Genomic DNA, 11,697 nt, shown 5'->3' on the forward strand with positions numbered 1-11,697 from the left:
GTATGTACTCATTTAATTTTGATTCGATACAAAAATTTAACCTTTATTTGTAATACCTAACACAAAAAATTATGTACTCGGTTAATTTTGTTGACATCTTCAATTGATGCATCTCTTTATTAGTAATCATTTACATTGATTTACTGTGCCTTATTGGTGTAAATTGACTTTGCTTAGTAAATACCTAAAATAGACGCACCAATTAGTAAAATCGTGCATATTCTTTTCCTTTGGTTTTATTTATTGTATTATTTACAAATAATAATAATGGTGTGTCATGACGAATTTGAAAAAATGATATTATTAACAATAGATAATATTCCATAACAAAAAAATTCAAACGATTCGATTAGTAACCATTTTCATTTATTTTTTAAATAAAGTTTATAAATATGTTTGCGATATGTATTTGATTATTTGTTTCGTTATTCATCCAATCGAAATTAAGAAAATAAATAAAAAAGAAAGTAAGGTATGAATTATTCGATCAAATATTCAAAATGTAAAGGGGTTTGAATGCATATAGTTAAAATCACAAAAAAAAAAAAAATACAACAAGAAATTAATAAATAAGATATATGCAAATATAACAATTATTTCAAAATAATTTAATATATATCAACATTTTAAAAAATTGTAAGTATAACAAAATCTGTCAAAATCTATGAATGTTAGACCATGTAGCAAATATTGACATATCACACATAAACTTTGCTATGTGTATGACTTTTTAAAATATTGTTATATAGTTAATAATTATTTTAATATTTATTCTCATTATAATTACCCTTAATAAATCCATTAATTATTTTAAAAACTATCCTCATTATAATCACCCTTAATAAATCCATTAATAAAAGTAACATTGCTTAATTTTAAAATTCAAAAATAAAAAAGAGAATTATAAAAGATGGCAAAATCCACGTGTAATGAATTTTTGTCTTTAATGATATTTTTAGCTTAGAAGGTAAATAATTTGTATTTTTTATTTCTTTTTCATAAAACTCTAAACAAATAACATGATTCGTAAAAAAATAGCAAATTTGACAAAATATTTACAATATATAACAAAATTTTATATTATATTAATAATAGACATTGATAAACACTAATATGCTTATATCAATAACATTGATAGAAAATATCCATTTCTAACATCGCTAAAATCCAATATTTAGAAATTTAAATTTCTTTTGCTATTTTTAAAAATCTCTCAACAAAAAAATCAAAATGCTATAATTTTGTTTTTTTTTCTATTTTTCTCCCTAGAAATAAAGTAATATTTAAAATATCCCAAAAAAAAAAAAACGCGTAAGAGAAATATGAAAAAGACAGTTATAATTAAAAGCTGTAATATGCAAATGAAATGCCAAAAATAAAGTTGCAAATTGCCAGGCTGGCAGGCTCTATCTTGAACAATAAGCAAAATATATTTTTTAATTTCGTTACATTATAGTTTATAATATACGATTATGGCCCAACTCAACATTATATTTAATCATTAAATCTCACATTCCTACTTCTAATCTTCTTCTCTCCCCATTTTCAAATTTCATTTCATTATTTCTAATCTTCCCATCACTTTACCCATTTCTTATATCTATATATTATATGTAATGTTAAGATCACATTAGCCAAGTCAGTTTTTAATATTAAATTGGAGTTTCATTTTTTTCTTCTAAAATAACAGGAATTTAATATATTTATTTTTTAAGGGACAATTATTTATTATTATTGTCATTGTAAATAATATTGCCATCTAAAACCAACATTAGTTGACTAAATATAAAATTAACCATTTATTAATTTAGTTGACCCTCTCTCTCTATTCATATTATATGAAGAAAAACAACTTTTTACTTTTTTTTTAATTAAAAAAAAGAGTTTGCAAAAATAACAGCAATAAAAAAAAATCATGATATTAAAGTTCATATCACCTACATTTTATAAATTATAAAAATAGCAAATGTGAAAGCAAATTATCGTCTGATAGCATCAATTGCTGGTCATATTTGCCAAATTTGCAATATGCAAAAAATAGGTGTTATGAGTTTTTTTTTAAAAAAATTGTCATCGAATGCAATCTTCATTTTAAAAACTCACTTCAAGCTCTGTGTTTCAATTAAATTGGACCCTAAATATATTTTGTATACATCACAAAATCTTTTTTATATTGGTTTTTTAAAACACAATATGTTCTTTTCAAGTATCGTCAAATATACAAAATTTGAACAAAACTATAACGAATTTTCAGATTTATCATTGATAAATTATTGAAATTCAACGATACAAATAGATATTGATAGAAGTTTATAGAATTCTAACAATGTCTATCGATCAGACTATAACGTTTTGTACATGTGTTTGTCATTTACACTAATTTTTCACTTTTTAATTCGTTTTTATTTTTTAAAACAAATATCAACATGGTACAATGTTATGCCAATTAACACAAATAAATCAAACTTATTATGCATCAAAATTCAACAAAAATCTAAATTTCTAACGTTTATATTTTACTGTTGTTTTTAAATACAATAAAATAAACTAAAAATATAATAAAATATTATATTCTATTTCAACATTATTTTGTCATATTTATTTGTAAATAATTTTTAAGCATAATCATTTTAAATAACTTTTTTCTTTCTATTTTGTTTTGTTTAAAATAGTAATTTTAACTAAATAAAGTATTGGGTAAAAAGAAAAAAAAAAGCAGTATTTGTTACTCCAAGGAAAATTTGAGTAGAAATCATATTTGGTTGGGAAAATGATTCATTGTTTGTTGTTTACTTACTCAAAGGATCAGCGCTCGCAAGCTTCCACGGTGACTCTCAGAATCATTTTTTGAACGTCGTGAACATTATTGTTTCCAAAGCAGATTTTGATTTTATGTGTAAAATGTAATTAAAGAAAGAAAGAAGTGCAGTAATTTTTAGAACAATAATCAAACGCATAATATCGTTTTAAAAAAATTACCAACACAACAAAATTTATCAATTAATTCTATCACTGAGGTCTACCAGTGATATATGAAGTTTTATTGCTACAAAACTTGTATGATCTATCGATCATGTAGTTAGTGGTTTGTCAACTTTGTTATATTTGTAATTAAGCTATAAATCTATTCAAATTTTAAAATTGAAACATTCATTTGTAACGGCGTATCTAATTTTTATAATTATTGGATGTTTAAGGGTGTGTGGTTGTTGTTATTAAAGAATTTAAAATGTAATTAGAACTACTTATCATGTCAACAGAAGTTGTTAATTAAATTTTTATCATACTTAAAGTGGTTTTTGCAATTTAATGATCTTTTTTAAATATAAAATACCTTGTGTTGTTAAATTAAAGGGTAAAATTATGAACACAATTCCCTATAAATATTAGATTTCTTTGTAGAGTCCAAAATAACATGCAGATTCTTTTTTTACTGGAAGGGAACACCTCACAAGCGTGCGCACACATAATACTTAAAGGTGTCTTGAGGTCATTGAGCTCTAGGGTTAACTTAGACAAATTGGTGTGTTGATTACGTTTTTTGTGAAATTGCATAACCAAAATGAGAGAATGAGAGATTGTATATTTTACATTTGGGATAAAAGATAATGTCGGTTATATCACTGACAGAAGTTCACTTTGGGGGAAAGGTACGTAAATTACAGTAAGTAGACATAAACAATATATTTTGTGGAGTTAAAGTTTAGTTTATATAAATTATGTATATGTAGCGACTTGAGGTATGGAGTACTTATTATGAAGTAAACTTAGTTTTTTGTTTTTGTATGTACGTTGAAGGTTAACTTGTTGGTTGTGTATGATGATATTGTATATTGCATCGGCCTAAATTGACTATTAGCGTGTTGATGTTCCCAATGTGTTCACTTTAGTTAGTGGAATGTTTATGTACATTAGGAAGTCTACTCTTTATAAAGCCCTAAATTTCTAAATCATTCTATAGCCTTAAACTTATATATTTATGGAGTTTCCACGTAGGATTATGGTTGGTTTGTCAATAGCTTAGGCATTTTGGGTTTAGGGTGTTGGGCTTTTCTAAAGCTTGTTTGCATTTGGGGTATACATTTGGGCTTAATTAAAACCAAAGCCCAAATATCAATACTAATTTGGACCAAATGAGTTTATTTGATCCAACAGTAATACCAACGGAAATTGCAATTTTGATTGCCATACCATTTTATGAACCATAATTAATAATATAGCATATTTTTTAAAAATTACAAATATATTAAAACTATCATATGATCTATGAGTGATAGACGAATATTTGTAACATGGTCTATGGTGATAGACTTATTATTGATAGAATTTAACAAATTTTGCTATATTTGCAAATTTTTTAAAATGTTGCTATATACTTAATTATTTTGAATCTGGTTAAATTTGCAACTATTCCTAATACCAAAAACATGTGAATATGACAACTCCAACACGTGTCGAAATTTAATTAGTCTCTGATTTGATCACTTATAATTTTCTTTTGTTAAGAAAACAATAGACGATATTTTTTATTAAAAAATTGCATTATATCAAATCTCGAAAATTGCATTATTTTTTTAATTAAAAAAATGTAGTGATATGAACTTATTATCATAATTTTTCTTCTTACTATTTTTGCAAACACCTCTTCTTTTATTTAACAATAGACAACGACATAATTCTCTTCCACCATTGTGCAACTCAAATTTTCTCTCAATTATGTGGTTTCCTTTGTTGATTATCTCAACGTCATATCATAAATTATGAACGGATATTTTGTAATTTCTATCATAATAAAATATGTAATTACAAAAAAATAGATCTCTCTCTTCATTAATCCATTAATTTCTTAGACGAACAATTACAAAATGTAGCATCGTTTACCATTTTTTTAAAAAAACATCTATCGTCATCATTATCAACCACAAAAATCAGGATTGATCAATAAACACTAACATATTTAATATAGGTCTAGAGAGTTCGAGTCCCCTTCACCTTTATGCTCTCTATCTATATATAAAATTGAAATAATATCAATAATAATAGCCAATTTAGTGGTAAAAATGTATTTCAATCTCCTTAGACCCAAATTTAAACTAGCGTATCTCGAATAATTAAAACACAATCAAATTTATCACCAAACTTCCCAATTTAATTGCTTTTGTTGATTACGATTTTGTGATACGCCTAACAATTCATTTCATTAATGAAATATTTGATGATTTGTGATGGAATGAGTTTATAATGTAATATAATCCAAAATCTACATTTTAATTGAATAATTTAAATTCGATTTGTAATACGAAATTAATTCTATTAAACGTTTTCAACAAAGCCATAAATTTCACTATTTAGACCTAACTTCTTTATATAAACATGACCTAAGTTTGATAAAATAACATTCCCAAATTTGTCACTCCAAAAAGTGTGTATTTATATATTTTATTTGGAGAAAGAAAAGTGTTATTCGCAAAAGATAATTAAACAAAAACAAAACAATACCATTTTCGTATTTTGTTATTGGCAAATAATTTATCCAAAACCATAATCCCTAATTAAGAATTAAGGTTTTGATTTCGCGCAATATCAGTCGTAGAAAAGCATTCCGTCGCCGGAATCTTCAAATCGGAGTGTCACCGTCGCCGCGTTCACCCTCTTAAAACCCCAAAAAAACTAAGATTACATAACACAAATGTGGTGGAGATCGGCCTCTTTCATCCTCGACAAGCAGCAGGCTGAAGGAGCTTCAAAGGCCCCCGAAACCCTTTCCATTTCCCCACCCACGCAATCTTCTATGGCGGACGCATTTCAGAACCCTAACCCTAAAATTTCAGCCTATTACCAAAGCAGAGCTGCCCACACCGCCGTCGTCACCAGTGATTGGCTTGCCCAGGCGCAGGCCGCTGTTGGATTCCAAACCGACGATCAGATACCGTCGGAAACTGATACCAGGGACTCTGAATCCGGTAAGCCGTTTAGTGTGATTGATGAGTTTAATAACTGGAGGAAACAGCCGGATTTGGCTGAGGCCGTTGCAGCTATTCGGGCTTTGGCGGCCGTCATAAGGTCTAGTCAGGCCACGACTATGATGGAGCTCGAAATTGAGCTGAAAAAGGCTTCAGACTCCCTAAAAGTGAGTTATTCTCTGCTTAGGCGTTTGTTGTACTGTATTTTGATGTTTTAAAGGCATATTTGGGAAATATTTTTTGTTGGAATTGGAGTGGTCTAACATGTATGTGCTAGTCATCCACTATTATCTTCTATGCCTTACCTGGTGTAGAAGTTGTGTGCATGGGGCTCTGCTTTAATTTAGTAGATGGATGCATTTTAGGCAAGCATCGTGTTGAAGAATGGGTATATTATATTAGTAAACTGGTCAATATTGTTGTAGTCGATGAAACGCTTTGTTACATCTTGAGAACTGATGGTACCGTATCATGAAAGCCATATGTTTGTTTTGTTTGTTCAATATATAGTGAAAAGGGGTGTACACGTTTTGGATAGAATAGTTCATACTAAGAATGGTCTTTCCGTGCTTTCTGTTTGATGGGTTGACACAATTTAATCTCTATTTATCTCCTCCAGTCGTGGGATACAACTTCGATATCATTGACAGCTGGCTGTGATTTGTTCATGCGGTATGTTACTCGAACCTCGGCTTTAGAATATGAGGATTTCAAGTCTGGTAAATCTCGCCTGATTGAACGCGCAGAAAAGTTTGGGGAGATATCCTGTAAGGTACAGCTTATTATGATAATCTTTAATCCTCTGTAATAGTTGAAAGCTATGTACTTTGACGGGAATTTTAGTACTGAAACTGGTACTGAATTGCAGGCACGGAGAATTATTGCAATGCTTAGTCAGGATTTCATTTTTGATGGCTGTACAATTTTGGTCCATGGTTTCTCTAGAGTCGTGATGGAAGTTCTGAGGTTGGCTGCACAGAATAAGAAGCTCTTTAGAGTGTTTTGCACAGGTTTTGCTCTTTTAAGGCTTTAACGACCTTACAAATTATGATGTTGTCATTGAAGTCTGAATTACTTGGGCAAACTCTAGGAGTTGTGTGTGTGTGTTTTTAAGGCAGTGGATCCCCTGTGATAAACTGGTTAAGGAACCTCGTTTATTTTGTTTTCTGATGATTTTTTATTGATGGGAAAAAGGATTCATTTCATTGATAGAATGATAATATGAAATGATGAAATCCTATCCAGTGGATTCAAAAATCTATTCCAATGGGTAGTAAGGGTTGATCAGCTATAAATATAATAATTACAAAAGGGGCTCAATTTACACCAAGTTAGAGATAGATAATTTATTTTGTTTTCTTATGATTTTTTCTTTTGATAGGAAAAGATTCATTTCATTGATAGAATGAAACTACAGAATGATGCTATTCCGATGGGTAGTAAGGTTGATAAGCTATAATTAATTTGGTGATAACATGATTGGAGAGATTGGGAACCTTTTTCTTTGTGGTGTAGATATGAGAGTTTCTTTCCAACTAAATAGATCACTAGAAAGCTTGAATGAGATTTAGCTCTAGGATCTTTTATTTCTTGGGTAGCCTAATAACCATGATGGAGAGGACATCTCAAATTTCACAAGGAATTGCAATCTGCCAACCAAATGCTTCTGATCCCAATAGTATATGTCTTGAGCAACGAGTACACAAATGAAAAAGTGATGCGTAGAAATTAGAATACAACAGCTGGGAGAGATGTTTATCCATGGAGATCTTCTTTGCAGCTTGTCATGCATCAAGGCAAGAGTGGTTGGAAAAATGAATAAATAACAAATGAGGAGGTTGGCCGCTCTTTCTTATGTAAGAGTAATGGCAACCCCTTTAGAGATGTATGAGTGTCACTAGAACTATGTCTTTTTTCCACTTTCTCTAATTGGAACACAAAAAGAGAGGTTTACCATTGAAGGGTCAAGGGAAAACCCAGATATGAGGCTGTCCATTTTCCTTCCTTGCAAGCAAATTTAACTGCTAATGATGGGAGCATGGAGCAAGGTTTATCCCCAAAAGTCATGATTTTTTACCGTTTGCATAAAGCCTGGAACCTTCTTCAAATACTATGATGATGTGAAAGACGGAACTATCAGATCCTCACCCAAGATGTCAACTACATTGAGTCTGGCAAAGTGCCGTTTGGTAGGTACATAGAAGGCTATGAGCAGTGTGAACTATAAATGTAGCTAATGCTTCATCATTCATGTACCAAACTTTCTATCTTTGTTATGTTATTGTGGGGATAGACAATGGACCAGGCATTTAGATGCCCCAGTACAGATCAGCTCCCAGGTTAGTTCAAGAGGGCTTATGTCTCCTCCTACCCCTGCCTCTCTCACAGCAGAGATGAATGACAAACTAACTTTATTGCCCACAATATAAATTAAGTACTTGGTTTAGCTAACCAACTATAAAAGTTATTCTTTCTTTTTACCCTTTCTCTATTACGCTGGCGGCTGGCTTAGCTGTATGATTTAACTTTTGGTGAAGAAGAAAACAATATTTTTCCTATCATGTCTAGTTCTTCATATTGATTTTTTTATTAGCTTTCATATTTATTGAAATTCAATGCTAAAATATGCAGAAGGAAGACCGGACAGGACAGGTTTGCGTTTATCCAACGAGCTAGCCAAACTTGATGTCCCTGTAAAGCTCCTAATTGACTCAGCAGTAGCATATGCAATGGATGAGGTTGATATGGTCCTTGTTGGTGCTGATGGAGTAGTTGAGAGTGGAGGTATAATCAATATGATGGGCACATATCAAATTGCATTAGTGGCACATAGCATGAACAAACCGGTGTATGTGGCTGCTGAGAGTTACAAGGTTTGCCTTCATTAGATAATTTATAGTATTGGGATTCATAAATACCTTCTTACACTAAATGATTATAGTATCTCGAAAAAGGTAAAAAACAAAATTGATTCGCAATTATTTTTGCAGTTTGCTCGACTGTACCCATTGGATCAAAAAGACATGGCCCCTGCTCTCCGTCCAATAGATTTTGGGGTTCCAATCCCATCAAAGGTTGAAGTTGAAAAATCTGCTCGAGACTATACTCCTCCTCAATACCTTACTCTTCTCTTTACAGATTTGGGTGTTCTCTCTCCATCTGTGGTGAGTGACGAACTCATCCAACTATATTTATAGTAAAACTCAAAATTGTAGTGTTTGATATTTTGCACCTTGAATGTGGGTGCTTTAACTCTAGAAATTTTTTTGTGTATTCACTCGTTTTTTCCAAATGTAGTCTAGTATTTGGCATGTGAATTTTATGCACGTCTGCTCATACATGAGAACTGAACATATATGCTTTCTAAAATAAAAAGAAAAATAGTTCAAATTATGTTCTGCTGCAACGTATAGTTGTTGTAGTCCAGCTTAACGATAACCATTCATAAGAGTTCCCTGTCTTCACCAATATTGTGTAATGTGTATATGCATGTCTGCACATACACATCATATTTGGATTGCATATGTTTAGTGTCTCTCTTGCCTACTTGAATATAGCCCAACTAGTTTTAGAATTTTGTCTTTGACCCAAGAGGAGGTCACAAGTTCGAATCCATAAAATAGAAAAAGGTCCCTCTCTCAATTGAAGGAATTGGAATGATATGAAATGTCGCTAAGATGGTCTCTCATTTTTTTTCTTTAGCATAGTAGGATGGTCCCTTATCAAAAGAAAGAAATGCTATCTCTTTCCCTCTTTTCTCATTAGAAGGAACTCGAGTGATAAGGATGTCATTGGGATGGTCCCTTCTGAAAAGTAATAAACATTTAATAAAAGAAATCATAGAATAAATATCTATTGAGATGTTCGTCCATAATTGTACGTATTTACTAATTTGTGTAGGCCAACTCATCATTCTTGACTTGTTGCAACTACTATGATCTGGCGATTTGCTTTCTTTGATAAACTTGATGAGATTCGGATTCCCTTCTTTCATCGGTCGAAATCAACACCATTGAACTTTAGAGGATTCAGATGAGACTTTAAGTTGATAGAAGTGACAGATTAGAGAGAGAAAAGTAGTTTAGAATAGTTTTTGCAGTAGGTGTTATTTAGTAACATGGATAAGATGGATAAAGGTGGAACTTTTGTTCTTGCACATAAATGAAGCTTTTCACTTGCTGTTTTAGAGCAGCTTCTTAGGTTTAGCCAGCAGTTTCTCCCTCAATTCCACCACATCCATCTCTTCAAAATGATTCTCGGGAATCCAGTTTCCACTCTTAGGATCTTTCATCCAAAACGTCTTCTTCTGTTCAACTACCTCATTATCATAACCGCCCGTCTCCACAGCTGCCTTCACCTTCCTAACCACCATTGATGCAGTTGTTTGTGCCTTAAGTTGCTCAGATGCAACCGAAGAGCTCATTCGCCTGCCATTACATTGCTAAATTAGAAAAGAACATCAAAGAAACACACACAAAGAATGGAACCGATAATTAAATACATAAAACCAGCTCGAGAAGGATCGACCTTATAAAGTAAAGACTATTTCCAGTAACCTTAGCCATGTCTTAAAGAAGAAGAATGTTGAAAGGGAAACAGGAAGTCTTCCTTCTCTATATTTGGCTATGAATGGAAAGAACACACACACACAATATTTATAATTTGGAAGAGGGAGAGTGGGTTTTTGTTTGAATAAGTTATTGTGTTGAGTGAGAATATTAGAATCTGTATTGGTTTGAAAGGATAAATACTCTGTTGCAGATTGGAATTTTATTATGAACAGAACACCCACTACTAGTTTTGTGATTATATTATGTTGATATGCAAAAACATGGAGTAGATATAGATATATTGGAATACTTTGGTTAAATAGAATTTTGAAACCATTTTTCTTTTTTTAAATATATACATCTGATTGTTATTTTTTATTTTTGTTTCATTATCCTACAAAAAATCTTATTGTGTCATTCCTGAATTTCAGTTCGAAAAAGACAACTGCAGACGAGTTCTCTTTTTCATTACTTTTGAGGTACCAAATAAAGATATTTGAAGAATACTCTAAATTAATGTCACTCCACATTAATAATAATAATAACAAATAAATGAATACAAAGTTTATTAAATTGTGATGTGCTATTTGTTTACATCCATTGGTTTATAGGAGATTCAATGTAGATATTTTACAAAGGGATCAAGTGGTTGTTAATGTACTATGTTTTTAGGCTCAAGACGAGCCACGTTTACTTATGCCTTCGATTTTTGGGATCGTGTATATGTACCACAACTTAAACATATGTTTGTTAGACTTTGTGTTAACGAGTTGGAATCACTGAGGTATATATTTGTTCGATTCGGTATAATACATCTAATCACAAAAAGGAAAAGGAAATACAATAATAACTCTAAATATGCAAAATAACATTATAGGAAAAATTGCTTTTTAAATTCAAATGTTGAAGAATATGTTTAAAATGTACTTCTTTAGTTCTTCAAATTTTAAGAGGTCTTCCAAATAATTCATTATTAATATTAATTTAAATAGTTATCGATACTCTCAAATTTGAAAGAAAATTATAAAAAATAGAACATTTGACAAAATATTTACATTTTACACAAAAATCAAATGTAATAAATTGTCTCTTAGTGGTTTTTAAAAATTAATTCATTCTAATTTTAAATATTACGTAGCTACTTAAATATTTTGTTACTTTAAACATGTTACTGTATAGATACA

General features: G+C 30.6%; 1 protein-coding gene across 1 annotated transcript; it reads left to right on the forward strand.

Annotated features, from left to right (window-relative positions):
* The first annotated feature begins 5,477 nt into the window (after nucleotides 1–5,477).
* Nucleotides 5,478–9,356, forward strand: LOC101211420 (translation initiation factor eIF-2B subunit alpha). The gene is made up of 5 exons (XM_004141682.3): nucleotides 5,478–6,130; nucleotides 6,583–6,735; nucleotides 6,832–6,973; nucleotides 8,595–8,836; nucleotides 8,954–9,356. The coding sequence occupies exons 1-5, from the start codon at nucleotides 5,690–5,692 to the stop codon at nucleotides 9,158–9,160; spliced, it is 1,185 nt and encodes a 394-aa protein (XP_004141730.1). The 5' UTR covers nucleotides 5,478–5,689; the 3' UTR covers nucleotides 9,161–9,356.
* Nucleotides 9,357–11,697: the final 2,341 nt, after the last annotated feature.

Source organism: Cucumis sativus, chromosome 7, assembly GCF_000004075.3.
Source record: "Cucumis sativus cultivar 9930 chromosome 7, Cucumber_9930_V3, whole genome shotgun sequence".
Lineage (NCBI taxonomy): Eukaryota > Viridiplantae > Streptophyta > Magnoliopsida > Cucurbitales > Cucurbitaceae > Cucumis > Cucumis sativus.